This window comes from Sphaerodactylus townsendi, linkage group LG07 (genome assembly GCF_021028975.2).
Source record: "Sphaerodactylus townsendi isolate TG3544 linkage group LG07, MPM_Stown_v2.3, whole genome shotgun sequence".
Taxonomy (NCBI): domain Eukaryota; kingdom Metazoa; phylum Chordata; class Lepidosauria; order Squamata; family Sphaerodactylidae; genus Sphaerodactylus; species Sphaerodactylus townsendi.
The window spans coordinates 85,542,042-85,560,584 of NC_059431.1; the positions used below are offsets into that span (position 1 = coordinate 85,542,042).

At 41.1% G+C, this 18,543-nt stretch overlaps 2 protein-coding genes across 7 annotated transcripts in view; one reads left to right on the top strand and one right to left on the bottom strand.

The window, feature by feature from the left end:
• Positions 1-15,461, bottom strand: part of PSIP1 (PC4 and SFRS1 interacting protein 1) — a 31,462-nt gene extending 16,001 nt beyond the window's left edge. The window contains exons 1-9 of one of the 5 annotated variants that reach the window (XM_048502906.1): positions 15,328-15,461; positions 14,593-14,724; positions 10,971-11,047; positions 7,541-7,679; positions 5,613-5,729; positions 4,564-4,665; positions 3,247-3,309; positions 2,553-2,676; positions 240-315 (exon numbers count right to left, since the gene is read on the bottom strand). In XM_048502906.1, the coding sequence (XP_048358863.1) occupies positions 240-315; positions 2,553-2,676; positions 3,247-3,309; positions 4,564-4,665; positions 5,613-5,729; positions 7,541-7,679; positions 10,971-11,047; positions 14,593-14,664 (770 nt within the window). In that variant the 5' untranslated portion in view covers positions 14,665-14,724; positions 15,328-15,461. Of the gene's footprint in view, positions 1-239; positions 316-2,552; positions 2,677-3,246; positions 3,310-4,563; positions 4,666-5,612; positions 5,730-7,540; positions 7,680-10,970; positions 11,048-14,592; positions 14,725-15,055; positions 15,162-15,327 lie in introns of those variants that run through there. The other 4 variants (XM_048502907.1, XM_048502908.1, XM_048502909.1 and 1 more) reach the window with 4 other exon arrangements.
• Positions 14,661-18,543, top strand: part of CCDC171 (coiled-coil domain containing 171) — a 181,493-nt gene continuing 177,610 nt past the window's right edge. The window contains exon 1 of one of the 2 annotated variants that reach the window (XM_048502903.1): positions 14,661-14,762. The gene's annotated coding sequence lies outside the window, so the exon portion shown is untranslated. Of the gene's footprint in view, positions 14,763-15,547; positions 16,022-18,543 lie in introns of those variants that run through there. The other variant, XM_048502902.1, reaches the window with a different exon arrangement.

The following is an 18,543-nucleotide window of genomic DNA, read 5'->3' on the forward strand; positions in this document are numbered from 1 at the left end:
CATACAAAGCTAGTTCCTGTGTGGGGAAAAAAATGAGAATTTCAGAGTAGACTACAGCAAATAGACTACAGCAAATTGGAAGCAAATTCTAAAGTCTGTAAATACAGGATATTTAAGTAAATGTTTAACAACGAATTCATCAGCTGCCTGTATTAATGGGCTGCAAGAAAACAAATGTAGAGTCTCAAGAAAATGCCTGTCACAAGAAAAACAATATCAAGGCTTAGCAATAAACTTACATGTCACTCTCAGGAGGACAAGGTGTCTTCACCAATTTGGGTCTCCCTCTAGGTTTTGGAACCTTCACTTCAGTAGCTAATTCCATGAAGAAACAGTTAGTTTAATTATTCTAATTAATACGATTTCAATTAAAACTTAGTTGCCGACAGTTTAGGGTTAACCATTATACAATCAACACGGTTATTTGAATAAATACAAGTGTATAATACTTGTACTTAATTTTAGTGTGAAAGAGTCATTTACTCAGAATATTCCTACATCAAGCCTGATAAAATTTAATTTCATTGGATTCAGGGATCATCACTACTAATAATGCATTAGAGAACACCTACTGAGCTGGTTTGTGTTTCTCCACTTAAGGACAACCCAATGTGGTCAACAAGTTTAATATTCTACATGTTCACATGGATAAAATATATATAGTACCTAGTTCTATTAACATTTGCATTCTATAACTGAATAATAGAATAACTTAAAAGTTCTCTGCACTGTAGATCTACGACAAAATATTGCTGCTTCCTTTTGTTGCTATTGACAGCATGTTTAACTATATCTTTGACTACAGGATGATATAATCAAACTAAGAACATAAACTGCAACTCATGGGCAAAAACCATGGTTGATTTCAAAGCCCCTATTAAGGATGCAGACAGAATAACCTTTAGTTTCTGCCTGCTACAACGTAATTCTGCAATAATTATATATTTAATTTCATATCATATTCTATTTAAGACTTTCAATTATATTCCTTTGAGAATGAAGGCAGTATTTTTATATTAAGGCAGAAGAAAGTTTACCTCCTGAAGTCATATCAAATTTTAATTTCTTCACAGAAACATACTGAACAATAGACTCAAAGACAGATATCAACAAATGGTTTATATATGACCTAGTGGTATATATAATTGTGTTCAAATTTTTGAACTTTCGTTTCAATCAGTGCCTACATTCTTCAAACACAGAAGTACCCATCTTCCCTTTAATTGCGGGGCTCTCTAATGTAGAACCTATGGATGCCATGGCTTCTTCCAGTACTTACTCTGGAACCTGTTGAGCTTTATAGAGAGCGGCAAAGCTCAGTATAAGGAAGGGATTGTTACTGGATACTCTCATGCAATTGAAAGTGTTTTCTACATTAGCAACTTCAGCCGCAGCCACTAGAAGACCAGAAGACCAGGAGGAGCGCTAAGCACCCAGGCTCATGATTATATTCCCCTTTCAGGCTTCCTTTCCCTATCCCTTGCCCTCTCATATTCCTCTTTCATTTCTTTTTATTCCTGCTGTGATTCTTTTGTAAAAGTGAGGAAGAATTACTGTTGGCTCCTTTACAACCTCTCAATATTTCAAAGCTGCCCAGAGGCTTAGAAAAGTCAGGGACCTCTGATCTACATAACACTTTTAAATGTTTGCATTGGAGTACTGCAGTGTCAAACCCAGAATGTCATGTTTGAAGAAAAACAGTTGATATACATACAAAAGGAGAGCTGGAAATATTTTCAAGGAGGGCCAAGGCTCAATAATATCTAATATGTAAAGGCTTGTATGTAAAGTACTTGTACCTAAACTGCAGAGCAGCCATGATATTTTTCAAGTGCACAATGTTTTTTGGGGTGGGGTTTATACAGCTGACTAACCTTTTTGTGGAATAAGCTTTTGTGGCGTACACCTCACTTTATCAATGTATCTACATCACAAAAGCTTGCGCCACAATAAGGACTTCCAGGACTGTGCCTACTCCCATATGAATTGACCTGCCCATTACAATCATTTTTGTAGCCAATGTGATCATGGTGTCTCCCCTGCCAAATAAGTATGTGTAGCCAATGCTTTGGGTGCCTCCATCAATCTGAGGTTAGGCAGGGAGCAACCACAGAATAGGCCTTTCCAGTTGTGGTACCAAAATTGTGGCATTCCCTCCGCAGGGACATGTGTTTGATCCCCAGTCTCCCGTCAGTAGGTCAAGAATTTTCCGTGTCGGTTGGCACTGTCTCCTCCTTCCTGTTTATGTGTTTGTATTTTGTTGGAACTCTTTTCTTTTGATATAAACAGTTTTGAATAGGTTTTAATGTTTTGAATGATTGCTGCCGTGCACTCGGTAAAAAGGTGGCATAAAAATGTTTTAAATATATAAACGATCCTTTAAGTTCTTAAAAATTATTTAAAGTTATTTAATTTTTAAAGTTATCTAACTTCTAGGCTGAATGTTTCAACGGAAGAAGTCTGGGGGAAAACTTCATCACTTGATTCAGTTGACTGTATGCATTAGGGAACACATTAAAAGTTAACAGGTAATGGCCGTTTCTATAACATACCAGCTGGTCTTCCTCTTTTGGGACTTGCTTTGGGAGCCGCAGTCACAGCCACTGCTGCTGTTACTACTACTGCTGCCGCCGCTGCCACTGCCGCCTCTTCTTCAGCTTCTGCTTGTTTTTCGATCTGCATGAAAGGAATTTCATTATATAAATAATAATACTAATGATCCAAATGTTACTAAAAGCCTATATTTTATAAAGGAGAGCTATATTTATGTCTTGGAGTCATTCTGATCTTCCCAAGATACGTTACATGGAAAGATGGCATAACAGTCCAGTTTAGTTGGGCTTGCTTCTCAAGATAAATATCAGTGAAATTCAGAGCTCTCACTGTTCACAGGAACGTTCACCAAATACATTTTCACAAAGCCAGTTGTGTTGAGTTCACTTATTGAACTGGATTGAGAAGACAAGGGTGGCAATTCCCCCTAGTCGATATGCTCAGTCAGTCACCCTCAAACTCTCTGAGTTGTTAAGAGGATAAAAAAATTCTGTGCTTCAAGGGCAAAATATCAATTAAAAATACTACAGAAAAGAGAGCCCAACTATCTTAAATATGGCCACCATGGACATTAGAAATCTAATTTAATGTAATGAAGTTTTCATAATAAATTCTTCAGTGAAAGACATGAAGGCAAGCTGTATTTTTAAACAATATAAATTTTAAAATGCTGTATCAAGATGGAAGTATTACCTTTCTTTTTCTCCCCCTTCTAGCAACTTTTGGAACAGGTACATCACTTGTCTTCTCTATCTCCTAGAAACAGGAAAAGTAGCAGCATTTTTATGAACACCGTCTAACCTTGAAATACAATGGGGTATACAGGGGAAAGGAAGGTGAATAATCATAGCGGCCTGAATCCAAAAGACATTTCCGAGACTCAAGAGCAGTTGTACTTTCTTAAAAGGCAACAATATTTGCATGTTTCCCAACTCATACTAAAAATCTCCACTTTTGCATTCATGATGCACTTATGGGTTTGGTCACCCAGAAGAAAATTTTAGGGAAGGGGCTGAAGTGGGAGGGTGGGAAAATGGGCAGGTACCACCACCATCACTTATGAAAGCTTACATCATTTATTTATTACATCATTTATCATTTAAATGTATTATATTATTTAAGATATGTATATGCCTATCTTTCTCCTGAGTGTCATGACTCCTCCAACCAGCCCAGAGGTCTGGACTCAGGCAAAGAGCATGAGAAACCCAGGACACCAGCTGACTGGGACCACTGGGACCAGGAAAGGCTCGATGTGGCACAGGCACCATTAGTCCATGTGCTATAGGGCACACTGTGGGAATCTACAAATGAAACCTCTCCATTGGCCCCTAAAATAGCTACCATGCCTCCACTGCACAAGTCTCAAATCCGGGCCCATAGATCCCTTGGGACCTAATCCCTGGAAGGGTGGGGACACAAAGCCTGGGCTGAAGTGGCTCAGAGGAGGCCAATGCCAGACTGGCTGCCCGTTAACACCATCTCAGTTAGTGTAGTTTATACTTATATGCAGGATCCTGGCCACAGCACAGCCACAAGAGCAATGCAGATAACCAGATGATGTGTGCATGCACACAAAAGCTTATACGAAGAATAAAACTTTGTTGGTCTTAAAAGGTTGTCACTGGATTCAATTTTTTTCTGGTTTTACAGATGGGGCAGACTGTGGTATCACATGAATCTGTGGTCATGTCTTCCACATTTTATGTAAAACTCCTGAAAATACCTGAGAGTTGTTGTGACTGTTGTTAATTCAAGATAAAATGTACTCTGTCATGTTAACAAACTGTAATCAAATCTGGTACTCAAAGTGCATGCAGGAACATAAACAGTGTCATTTCAGACTAGAATGGCAACACACACGTGTGGAAGGGATTCGTATGAAAATGAGTAGATGATTAAGAGGGGTGGTGGTGGTGGTGATAAGAGCTTAAAATTCCCAGCTTCAATGTTAAGTGCAAGTCACAAATAATACAGAAGAACAAATTTATGTTATTCCAATCCACTTACTTCACTGTTTGGTTTTTCTGAAGGATCTTCTTCTTTTGGAACATCCATCTCTTTTTCTTCCATTTCAACCTCAGCAGGTATAATATCCTGTTTAGTAGATTCCTAACGAAAAATCAATATCACTGTGTTCTACGTACATCTATACAAGGTCTAACTAGGTGACCAATGGGTGTAGGCCTAGTTCAGCATGAAGGAAATATTCAGACACATATACATAACCAATAACCAGAGAATGGTCATTTTAAAACTGTTAGTCTGTACTGCATTCCACACTTTTAATTCTTCTTTCCTCTCAACTCCTGCAGTGTTTAAAAAGACCAACTCTACCTATACAATCCAATCTGCTAGTTAAGATCTGCCTCTCAAACCCTTCTCCCTGCAACTCTGCTTTTAGAGGTGAGGTAGGTGGCTACTAGAGAAAGAGAATTTTCTGTGGTGGCAAGTTTGCCTCTGGAATGCTGCCCCCCTTCAGTTCACCTGGCATCCACTTTACTTTCTATTTTACCCAGGCTTTATCTTAGTTTTTTTGAAAGATCTGCTTCTGTTCTACAGATGGTTTTTATTCTGTATATGTTCAATGGCTTGTTTTATATCGTTAGATGGTTTCAGTTGTAATTTGCACTGAAGTGGCAGCATAGAAATATCCAGAACAAAACAAATTTTAAAAGCATACAACAAGAAAGGAATAGGGCAGACTGGCAGAACCACCCACATCACTTGGAGAAGTTAACATCTTCAACATTCTGAACATATTACAGTGCTACAAAATATACAGAAGATTAGTTTCTGATATATGGTAAGAACTCATAGGCTAAACACTGACAATCCAAGGCAAGCTATTCACTTCTCACTACTGTATTAAAATAAAGCTGAATTGTAGACAAAGGTCACTCATAACTACAAAGGACCTGATGGTGACCAACCCATATACCAGAATTCAAGTTGTTTTCGTTTCATATTAAGGGGGAAGAGATGTAGGAATTTTAAAGTGCAGCACAGAACCCTATCACAAACATGCCCTTTTATACCATGTATTCATAATCACTTACTTTCAGAGATGTAGACTTTCTTCGTTTAGGACCCATCTTTTCATTTTCCTCTGTATCATCTGGATTGCTTTCTTGAGCTGTCTCTTTACTAACTGTAGCATCAATAGCAGGATGGGGCTATGGATAGTTACCAGCATGTAAATAAATTAAAAATAAATAATTATGTTAAAATTGTAATCAATTTCAAGGTAAGGAAATTCCAAATGAATTTTGACAGATTCAATACCCAAAAAAACCCTAATCAATTAGAACAACAGTAATTTAACTGATAAATTCTTTTGTAGTCAGGAAATGTATTTTATAATCTCAAGGTTAAGAACAATTACAGAGTTTGTGTTTAATAAATGCCCAATGAAAACATTTCCACTGAAAATTTTAACAGTGCATTGAACGTTATTAGACCACACATTCAGCAAAATCACCAGAATAGAGAAGGGCAAAGTCTGGAAGTGGTGGAGGTCTTGAATCAAGAACCAAGGCCCAGGTTACTCACACTGGGGCAGTGTTCCTGGCCTAATGTAACATTTTCTCTGCAGATTAGCTAGAAAGTGTACAACAGTTTTTCAACCTTGACAGATCTTAGGAGGACAGAATAAAGTGCCCCAATTGGTCTTCTATTACTGCCGACATTGACTTTGCTGTTTCAGTGACTTTCAAACAGTGCTGGCTGAGCTATTACAGATTGTCTTGGATTGCAGAACTGCCAGCATGCCAACTGACTGCCAGGGTAAACAGATTTTCTTTTCAAGGCTAGATCTGGAGTGATACTCCAGGCAGTGACATAATAAGGCAGCTAGGTAAAAATCTGCAATGCAAGTTTCCCTAGGACAGGCAAATATGCCGTAAAATATGTAAGCATGGTCTGCTTTCAGGCCATCAAGACAACAACGCGAACTATAATCAAACATGGTGAAAAGCTGTTCTTTTCTCTTCCAGATGGGAAATTTCACTGGCTATTGAATGCTTCCAGAACTTAGCTCACTTTCTGTCTTATTCAGTACTCTTGGCAAGATGATGTCCCCAACCAATGCCACTCACCCATTCCACATTGGGTGTGCTCCCTTTTTATTCTGTCAGGGTCTTTTCTTCCCTTAGCAAATAGGCAACCCCCCTTCTCCAAACCCATTCTAAGCTTTCAATGAATGGTTGTCCATAAATTTGTCAAAAAAACCCTTCATGCTGCCAGAGGATAAAAAGAGCCACAAGAAACATAGGGAAAAGTTGGTGAGAATTAGCAGTATACAAGCACTTGTCCTTCCTACCTCCACCACTTGCATTGGCTGATGGTGGAATACAGATTCCCTCCTCCCACCCCTCTAAAAAGACCAATACCTGCTGGGTTACATCAGGATTGGAAAGTTAAAAGCAACAGGTAACATAACATTCATCTAGTTATATGCAGAAACATAACGCGCTAAACTGCAGGAGGTTTCTGAGAGTTTATGACCTAGTGTTAACCATATCAATATGCTGGTATAGAGCCCCTCAAGAAAGCTTGAATGCCAGGCAGCCCATCCATAGGATGGGTGGCAAGCTATGCTGCTGCTGCTCCCAAAGGGGCTTCCTGATGGCACCGCCGACAAGCCCCATTGCTCCACACCCGCCTTACACCACCAGCTAAGTCCCAGCCGCCAGATTTATGTACCAACTGGATGGGAGGAAGTTAACTAATGTTAGCTCCTCCCCCAGCCATGTCCCTGCTACACTGGCGATGGCCCTGTGATACTGGTGCAGTGTCTAGTGCCAGGAGAGGGCAGTGGTGCCCACATAGTAGCAGGATCGCCCTCCTGCCACTGTAAATGCCCCAGAGAGGGTATTTCTGCGGTGAACGCTTGTGCTGCTTCCATTGGCTGTTTCAATCTCTCCCCCTGCGTGGGGCTGAAAGAGACAGTGGAAGTATTGGATCAAGTTGCCAGGGCTTCACTTACCTGCTGACTGGAAAACTTAACTTTGGGGTTATTGTCAATTTCCCACAGTCCTTCATTAAAGCCTTTTCGTTTGTTTGGTTTCCCATACTTCTCTTTGTTTTCAGCATAGGGGAATATGTCTTTTGGTCCCAAAAATGCTCTGCAAAGAAAGTAAAACATTTGGACACTTTATCCCAGTGGTTATCAACCTGGGGGTCGCGATCCCTTTGGGGGTCGAACGGCCCTTTCACAGGGGTCGCCTAAGACTCTCTGCATCAGTGTTCTCCATCTGTAAAATGGATAAATGTGAGGGTTGGCAGTCACCACAACATGAGGAACTGTATTAAAGGATCGCGGCATTAGGAAATGTTGAGAACCACTGTAAATGTATCCACACTGAGTTCAATGTACTAAAATGTTTGGCTGATTCCGCATGGGCCAAAAACAGCAGTGTGAAAACAGTGAAAATGGTGTAAAAGGGTTTTAAATAGTGTAAAAGGGTTTATACTGTTTTCACACCGCTGTTTTTGGCCCATGCGGAATCAGCCTTTCTTATCACGGCTGCTGATCTGGAGAAGGTCTGTTTTAAATTTTATTCTTTTAGAATTTGGAACTGTAGTCAAAAGTTCCCTTTCATTTATAAAACTGTGAAACTATATTTCTGTTTTTAAAAAGATGGAGCAGATTTTTGTTTTCCAACAATGCTGTGGCAGTGAAAAAAATCCAATGGTGGGAATTATTGAGAAAGTAAGTGCAAACAAATGGCTAACAAGCAAGATAACTACAAGGAATTACTGGGGGTGGGAGAACGAGAATATCCTCTTTTTTCAACTCAACTCGCTCATGCCTACTCATTTTTCATCTTTTCCAGCCCTCATCTGGTATTTTTCAGACTTTTTAAAAGTTAAGTTTCCCAATATTTTCAAAATTTTAACTTTTTTACAAGTAGCAGTTTCCTGTGTTCCAGGGAGTCCCCCAAACAGACAGATACTATGACCTTGTCTTTAAATAGGGTTTTTTTTGTTTTGAGGGGTTTTTTGGTAGTTTTTTTTAGGTTTTCAGTAGGTTAGTCATTCATGCAAAGCCAGTCAATTCATAATTAGGTAGCTAGATCGCATTACCACTAACAGTTGTCCATGTTGCACCACCATTTGAAAAACAAGCAGTTATCTTTAAAAAATCATAGACCAGAACAAGGTACAACAAAGAAACTGAAGGAGGACAGGAGTAAAAAAACTACTATGAAGACAGGCTTCAATTCTGGATTACAAATTCTGACTTTCTTCTTTAATGTTCTACTCCTATTCTTGCTGCAACAACTCAATGCAACAGTTTTTTGAATTTATATCTAATTCTCACTATGGTCCTCATCTGTGGATACTTAAATCCAGAGACCAATCTTTCTACAAACAGAAGAGATCTTTTTACAAACTCGAGACAAGAGCTAACTTCCCCCAAAAAACTCAAAAAGAGAGAGAGAGGGGGGCTAAATCCTCCTTAATTGATAAAATGAACACCTGCAACTTCGAGAAACACTTGCCCTCAGTGACCATTGTTAGGCAGCCAGAACAGTATCGCCAGTGTTCAAACTTTGATTTTATCATCAAAAGCAGGGGGAGATTATGCCCTTTCTGGAGATGTTTTGGCTTTGGGGAGACAATATGGGAAGGTGAATACAAGAGAAAGGGTTGTGTTACCACTCAAGTCCTTGCAGGTTTCCCACAACTAGACCCACTGCAGGAACTGGCACCTCACAAGTTGGCCATAGATTTCCCAAGGGATAGCTGGGGTGGAGGGGGGAAAAACCTGAGGACAGGAGTGCTGATTAAGGTAGGATGTCTGGCAGATGGGCTGCAGAGAATTAAGAAGGAAAAGTGAAAAGGCTATGAGAAGTACCAGGAAAGGGAAAGAAGATGCAACAGGGGAGAGGAAGATAAAATCCCCGCCCCCAAGTCTTGCTGGTCCTGTTTGTGTTTTCTATTTACAGAAACAAAACAGCTTTGAGAAAACCCAGAGGTACAAGCAGAATGAATAAAAGAGTAACTATAGAGGAAAGCACTGCAGTGAAACACATTGACTACCACATCCCAGCACTTGCAATTCTGCCACATATGTATCAAGTTACTTAGTGGCCCTTTCCTACTACCCTATCCATGCTCTTTCTTTCCTCTCACCCATGTATTTTATGGCTCCTTTTGCTTAACAGAAGCATGGAGGGAGAAGGCTGGGCTGGATAGTTTCTCAAGACAGAGAACCAGCATGAGGGGCAGAACAATTTGCTTGTCTTGCACCCTTCTTCTAGACCAGCTGTTTTAATGCACCTAACTTTTAAACTTCAGCAGCCATCACTTAGGGCAAATCATGGCAGGTCCCTCCCATTGTGATAAGCGTCAAGATGTTACCCCAGCTGTGGAATCAATCATGCTACTTCTGATTACCATGCATTTTTACTTCCTCCCATTGACCATCTGAGGCATGAATTGTTTTCTTAGTGAGACTTTAGAAGAGTTTGGGTTTATACCCCTGCCTTTCTCTTATGTAAGAAATCTCAAAGTGACTTATAAGCTCCTTTCCCTTCCTCTCCCAATAACCCAAGATCACCCAGAGTCCGCTGCTCTTAACCACTACACCACTGTAATTTTACCACCACATTTGCAATACAGGATAACAAACTGGGTTCTGCACCTAGGAAAAAAGAGTCTGGCCGCTTCCGCATGGACGGTCCCAGAAAGAACCGGGACTTACCTGGTCCGGTGGACTTACCTGGTCTCCGGCCCTCCGGCACGTCACCGGGGCCTGGGGACACACCTCCCCTGCCCTGCGCGCCTGCTGCAGCATCGCAGGGCAGGGGGGCGTGTCCCCAGGCCTTGGCGACACGCCAAAGAGCCGGGGACAAGGTAAGTGAAGGGAGGGAGTGGGGTGGGGTGGGGGTGGGGGAAGCGCCTGGAAGCCGCTGCCGTTCGCATGGCAGCGGCTCCCAGCCGGTGTTTCCAGGAAAGTGTGCTTCCAAGCGCACTCTGGAAACGCCGGCTTGGCGCCGGTCGGGCGGCGCGTTTTTGCCATCCCAGGGCGCCATACAACGCCCGTGCGGAAAGGGCCAGTCTGAACGTCTGAAAAGAGATCAGGTCAATCTATCTATTTAATTTTATTTCCTGCCTTTTTCCCCCATGGAGACCCAAAGTGGCTTATATCATTCTTCTTCCTTTCATTTAATCCTCACAACAGCTCTGTGAGATAGGCTGGCAGTGGGACTGGCCTAAGGTCACCCAGCGAGTTTCCACAGAATGAACAGGGATTCGAACCTGGATCTCCCAGATACTAGTCCAACACTCACCCTCTAGTACAGTTAAAACCCTCTAATACAGTTTAAAATGAAGATCTCAGCTGGCAAAGTCTTTTAGCACAATCTATAATTTTATAGCCAATACAGCTGTGAATTCCTATGACTTACGTTTCATGAGTGCCAAAAAAGAATATAGGCATTTTATTGGTAGGTGGCTTAACTGCTCCATCAGGAACTTCATCAACCTAAGAACAGGGAAAAAAATCTGAAATAAAGCAAAGCACTTAAAAGATGGGCAGGCTAAACAAAATACTTTAAGACAAGTACTATGGAGGTAGAGAGATCTGATGTGGTACATTCTGTTTCAATATGATTAAAAGTTAATAAATATTTGATAAAAGACTTGCGGAGAAGTTAAAGGCATGCTTCCCTCACGCCTGCCGGAACCGGAATCCCTCAATATACTTGGCACAATATGAGTTATACAGAAACAGCATTTGGAAAAAAGACTAAATGAGCTTGAGTCTAAGATAGTTTACTCTGAACAAGTGTGCAGAGGCTGAAAGCTTTAAGAAATAAAGGATAGGATTGAGGTCTTAATGCTTATACAAGTACATATAAATAGTTCTAGACAAGGATATCTACACAGATTCTGATAGTTTATAGATTAAAGCTATATAAAATTATCCATAACTTGTTATTTCCCAGTCCCACCCACAGCACCCATTTTCCTTGTCCCCACAATGGGAGTTTCCAAACACTGGGGCAGAGTTTTTTAAAAATAGCAATCAAGTATTGTTATAACAATTGCTGCTTCAGGTTCTTTGAAGCCTCCATATTAACAAAGTAAATCGATAGCACCTTCCATTGTACAGACATACATTTCTCCAAGTACCTCTATAATAACGGGGTGGGGGAGAGGAGACTGACTAAAGAAATAGATAGGAATTTAAGGAACTTGGAACATAGATTTTTCTAATACAGTAATATTTTCAACTGCTGATTTAAAAAGACCCCTGCACCTCAAAAGCCTTGTTGCTGTGAGTAGGCTTAACAGGTTGGATGCCATATTTAGATTATTATTTTGACACTTTAAAATAAATTAATTGTCCTAACAGATGTACATTTATTAACATTATTTAGAGTCTGCTTTTCTCACTGGGACTCAAGGCAGATTATATGTGAATGCAGACTCCACAATTTATTTTGCTGCTACAGGCTAACAAAGCTGACCATCTCTCTATATAAATGGTAAACCACCAGAATTGAAAACTGCAGGCAGTGGAGGATGACACAGGTGGATAACTGTGGGATCTCTTTCTTTATGGAACTGTACTTGTTACTCTTTGTACGAGATACTACAGACCTTCATTTGCATAATTTGCATAGTCAACCTGAGATGCTTTGGCACCAGAGGCAGAAAATCCAAACCTGTTGTTCCCTATCGGCCAAAGCAAATTAAAAAACTAAACAATTTGACAAATTATTGTCTCCTTAATAGCACCAAAAGGTTGCTGGGGGGCAGAGGAAGCTGCTTCACTCTCCCAATACCAATCTGTAATGTTACCAGATCATACAACAGCACTTAGAGAAACAAATAAACACTGGTTAGCAAACTAGGTCTAAGAATAGAAAGTAAGACTTGTAAAACACGTTTACAGTATTTGGAACCCTGACCACCAAAGAGAGCCATTAAGGATTAATGAGGGAATAACTGCCTAGTTATTCTGCCACTGTTATCACTGATTGACTGCTAAAAGGAAGTAGTACCTCTTCTACAGGATCAGTCCCAGTACTTCACACTGCAAGTTATTTCCTAGTTATTACTGCCAAGCTGAGTTAACGTTGTAACATTGAAGTATTGCGATATTTCGTTCCACATTTTACAATTGCTTTGTTTCTGGTAACCAGCACCATGATTCAATTAGCTATAAACTGACTGGATGAACCTTCAGTTAAAAATCAAGATAATCTTGAAAGAACCTGGACATGAAGTGTTAAGAACTGAAAATTTTGTAGTACCAGAACATGATATAAAGGTAAAATACTAATGTTAATGTTTTCTATTGAATAGGGAAACCATGCAAGAACTATGGCCCCTTCCAGGAAGCAGTAGTAACGTAGTGGTTAAAAGCAGGTATACTCTAATCCGGAGGAACTAGGTTTGATTCCCCACTCTGCCACTTGAGCTGTGGAGGCTTATCTGGGGAATTCAAATTAGCCTGTGCACTCCAACACATGCCAGCTGGGTGACCTTGGGCTAGTCACAGTTCTTCTGAGCTCTCTCAGCCCCACCTACCTCACAGGGTGTTTGTTGTGAGGGGGAAGGGAAAGGAGTCTGTGAGCCCCTTTTGAGTCTACTTACAGGAGAAAAAGGGGGATATAAATCCAACTCTTCTTCTTCAGCACATGCAGAATGATGCACATGCAATCCACTTTCACAATTTTTTGAAAGTGGATTTTGCAATCCTGCACAATAAAATCCAGCTTCAAAGTGCACTGAAAGTGGATTATTCTGCTTGTGCCGAAGGGGCCTATGAGATTCCAGGAGGAGCCATAGTCCAGGACAACTGGTGGTTGATCAGTGATTTCTGTGGTCATGCCAAATAATAGTTATAATTCAGGATGCAGGTTTGAAAAATTTCAAAGGATATGTGATGACCTTAGATTTTTTAAAAACTTCACAATGAAATATTGCTGTGTATGAAATGTGTATGGTAAGATTAGGTATGCAAGAAGAATCAGCAAAGAAGAACCAGCAGAGAAAAACATTCATTTTGAGTGTCCTTTAGTTTTATACTGTAATCCACAAGAAATTAAAATATGATTAAAAGTTGAGTGTATAGAATCATGATATCTGAGCCCTGATCCAAATTTGCTTTATATTATACATTCATTTTAAAAAATCCAGTAGTTGAGCTGCGTGGCATAGTGGCTAAGTGCTTGCACTGCCACTCACGCGGTCAGGAGTTCGAGCCTGCTGTGGGTCAGATATCCTGGCAGCTGGCTCATGGTCAACTAAGCCTTCCATTCCTTGGTCAGTAAATGAATACCTAGCACATAGCTAGGGGGTAAAGAATAGCCGGGGAAAGCAATGGCAAACTACCACACAAAAACAGCTTGCCTATAAAACCACTGCTTGCTGTGGTACTCCAGGGTCGGATAGGACTGAAGGGAAAACTTTACCTTTTTAGTTAAGAGTAGCTATTTATAACAAATTGATTTTATGTGCATCTGGATAAAAGTTTATATAATCATCTAATGTCCTAATTTCTCAGCTGACCATTGTTAGGCCTCATAAAATTTAAAAGAATAAGTTATATATCACATTTCCAACATTTCTCTAGCCTCAAAATTTAAAACACTATGTGCTTGCAGGTTTGTAATCAACAAGTTACTTGATTTTGATAAGTCTCCCTTTTAAAGCAAAAGTTTGAAGCCCCATATACTAAATATTAAAAGCACTGTGCAACAATGATTGCAAGAACTGGAGAGAGGTGGTCCAGTTTGCTTGCATAAAAGCACAATCCTTCTAAAACATCAAAAAGGCCTCTCTCTATGGGATCCACAACGTGATTCAGAAGTCACTTTCACTAAAACGCCCCCTTCCAGCAAGCAAGCAGGAAAGCAACACCTGCGCCACTTGGGAAGGCTATTCCTGTTAAGAAAAGAGATTTCAGGAGGATGCTGCGAAAGACTGGTCTCCAAGTGCAGAGGAAACGTGTGCTTCTGTAAGCAGGGCAAAGCAGACGGCAAAGCAGGTGATGGAAGGAAGGAAAGAGTGCCTTACTCGGGCTGGCCAATGGGGATAGCCTTTCATCTTGGCGAAGATCAAGTCTCCGGGTTTGAAATCGCGGGTCATGTTGTTGCGGGCTGCAGGGGACCCACTGGGAGCTTGCAAGCGTTGTTCTCAGGACGAGCTCTGAAACGGAGGAGAAAGGAGGGTGGAGGTGGGGCAAGGTAAGGGAACCGAACCAAAATACATGAGCAACACACACGGATCCCCCTTCTTATCTCCTTACCCGTCTCCCCCCGTACCGAGACCCCTTTCCACATATACCGCCCAAACCGCCCCTTTCTCAGCCCTGTCAGGCCAGCACAGTTCCTTCCCCGCTCCTCCGACCCTTCATCTCCCCCGTTTTGGCGGGAAGAAATCTTCTGCTCAGTGTTTCTCTGTCGCAAGGGCAGTCCTCCCTCTCCCTTCCCACATCAACGCCACCGTTGGGGATTTCGTACCCCCGAACCCCGCTTACCTGCCCCCTCCCGCGCAGGCGCGCGAGCCCCCCAACCCCACAGCACAGCTGCTGCCCGCTTCTCGCGCTCTCCCTCCGCCTCTTCCCCCCCACCCCGTCGCCGCCTTCAGCAAAAGCGAAACAGCGGCCGCTGCAGGCTAAAAGCGGCTCGCGCGCCGGCCTCCTTGCGCCGCCGAAGAGCACGCGCGCGACCGGTTCGAGGCGGGCACCAAAGAGACCCGCTAAAGGGGGAAAGGGAAGATGCGCGCTCTCGCGTCAGCGGCTATACGAACCTGTTTTCAACCTAACCCTCGTTTGCGTCCTAGTGTCGCTGACGCCGAGGAAGGTGTGTTGGGGCCACCGCACGAAGATAGCTGTTTTGGTCCGCAAAAAGTCTGTGGCAGAAATTTCTTCCTCCCCCCGCTTATGAAGCCGGAATGGTTCGTCCCACTGCCTTAGACTTCTGGAAGGAAAATGAGCGCTGCTCCTCTTTAGAATGATGGTTCATGAATGAGGGGTGTTTACCTGGCTGGTCCTATATATCCTGCGCCGACCCCCTACCTTGGGCGTGTGCGCATCTTCTGGGGGGGGTGGGGGAGGACAACGACCCAGATAAGGAAGCAAAGCAAGATTCTCGCCTGCAGCCTGATCTTCTGTGTGTTTACTCGCAGGCCACTCCCATTCTGTTCAATTGCGCTTTCTCCAAAAGAAAGGTGTTTAGGATTACAGTTATAATAGAAGACGGCTGGTTTGTTTCATTGGAAGCCCTGTTGGGTGGTATTTCTGCTTAAAAGTGATCGTATCGAGGATTGTGGCAAAACACTCGCTTGGGGGTTATGAAGGGCTAACAGCATAAAGGCCAGAGTTTGGAATAAGATGACCTCTCATAACATTGGTTTTAGACCTTATCAGAACATCTCCCTTGCTCCACTTTATACTATGGACTGCAGCCTTGAGCTGCAAATCTGGAAGAGCAATCCTAAACAGGTATATTGAGTATTCTGCTCAGATTTATTGGGCTTACTCCCAGGAAAATATTAGGAGTCACTGTAAAACACCTATAGAAATGCAGTTGTCATTCTTTTTTAAAATAGAGTTTAGGGCTCACATACTGAGAGACAGGATGAACAAAGGAGGCCCAGGCGGGGCCACTTTAACACATGGGTGTGCTGGGCAGCTAACCATCAAGCCCCGTGCTAATCTATGTATGTTGTGACTTGCTGTCAACAATTAAATACCATACTGTACTAAATCACAAATATTTGCTACTGGAAAACGCATATTTAGCATGTGTTTTAGTAAAGATAATGAATTATGTTAATGTTGATTTTTATGATAACAAATATTCACATCTAGTATCATGGTGCATGTATGTATATGTATCTCACGCATGTACACGTGCATGTATGTATATGTATCTCACGCACTACATAACGTAAAAGCATATATGTTAATGTCAACTTTCTTGACAGTTAATTCCAATGGTATTGGTTATATGCCATTGGTTATTAGAAATCGAATCTGAGATTCATGAGGAACACTCATAGGGTAAGTATGTAGTAGTTATTCAAGGTTATGAATGTGTTGACGATTTATATTTTTATATTTTTATTCCTGTGAGTAGTTATGTCGGTAGGGACCCACTAACTGCTTTGCCCAGGGGCCTGTAGTGCTGTGGGCCTGGATTCCTGTACATTTAATAAGGAAGAAGAAATATTGATGGATGCAGTTTATTTTACTGGTTGAAAATAGTTGCATTTCCTGAAATGCCTTTTCTGTCAGTAGAAAAGGTGCAGTAATCCAAACTCCTATTTTCTCTTCATTCTTTATGAAAATGGGTAACTACTAGTTTGGCTGTGATATAGCTGTGTCCTTTTGTTTAGGTTGTGGCTGTGGGTCCAAATCCTACATTCTTCCATGTCAAAAGGTAGCTTGGACATGTACCTTTTTATTATTTCTTTTAGATAAGGCATGGAACATTAAGTTGGTTGCTATGAACCAATGATAGCAAAATCAAACCTTTATGTGCAGAGAAACTATATCTCATAAATTTCAGTTCCTGGGGATGAAGGTTTATCACAGTTATGCCGTGCTTGTAAGTATCCACAGTAACTTTCTGACTCCTGCTGGAAACAATACTGAATTGTGGCCTGATCCAGCAAGGCAGTTCTTGTTTGCCTATAAATGCAGTCAGCCAAGAGTCAAATCCCTACTTAACCAGGAGATTCATTATTGTTATATTCTCCCAGTTTCATACTTGTTGTAAGGCTGCAATACTGCCCTTGGTATTACTGAATGAAGATGTGCTAAAATATACCTTTAATAAATAAATCTACCTGTTTTCCTACCTAATTAAAAATAATTATATCAGTCAGTCCTGAATGCATGTGGTAACTGCTTAAAATTTCTGAGTGACAGCTCTCTCTCTCTCCCTATTTGCAGGTACCAGTGTATACTGTTTTAAGTGCTGTGTGTATGCCCCAAAAGGGAAACAGTGGTCTGAGTAGCATACAAAGAGGTGCACATAATGGTGTGATCACTGATAAAGAGCTGGCATGTATTAATATTTTAAATGGCTATTAAGTGCCCTTAGTGATTATGTGCTTTTGCCCCCAAACATATGCTTCATGCAGGATAGTGCAGTCAGTGTTAATTTTTAGAAAGGAAGCTGGTACAGTTGGCTATCTAGCCAGATGTTACTCTGTTACTCAGATAATTCTGCAATCTGCATTAACATGTGCCAGTTCAGGACACTGAAAACAGATTTTAGAGCCATGACTCACATTACTTACTAGGCACAGCTCTTTGTACTTTTCTGACCTTTGGGTTGTTAAAAGAACATCATCATCACTATTGCTGGTATCTGTGGGATGACAATCTGAAAAAGAAAACTGTTGCTTAGCCTGGGACAATACCGTAAATTGTCTTTCTATTCTATAGATTCAAATGTAAATTAAGTGCAGAATACGTATAATGGTTCTCACTTCCCCTGGATGCTTTCCCAGAGGCATTTGAATTAAATAGTTTTAGAAAAGTGGTAAAATAGTTTTAGAAAAGTCAAAGTTGTTTCCATTCAGCTTTTTAAAAATAATTCTGCTGCAACCAGCTTTGCAACACTGACAAATGTAGTTGATGCTAGGAGGTGAACAATTCCCAAGATTGGAATATAATATACTGTGCCTCAAATGCTAGGGCTAAATGGAAACTGTGGCAATGGAACAAGCTGGAAAATAAATAAAATATCTTCATTGGATTTTGTCAGTTGCCATACTTTGCTTAAGTTCTGTCTTGAATGTTTTCCCCAACTATACTACCTACAATACTATCCCTAACACCATAGAGGAGAAAGAAGATGAAGTTAAAACTAGTTAAAATAGGTCAAGGTCCCACTAAACTGTACTTCTATTTTGTCCAACTACTGTTAAAATACTGGCTTTCGTGCCATACAGGACTGTGTCTTCTGGAGATTTTCAGGAGAAGACAAAAAGGAAATAGAAATGTTTTGTGCC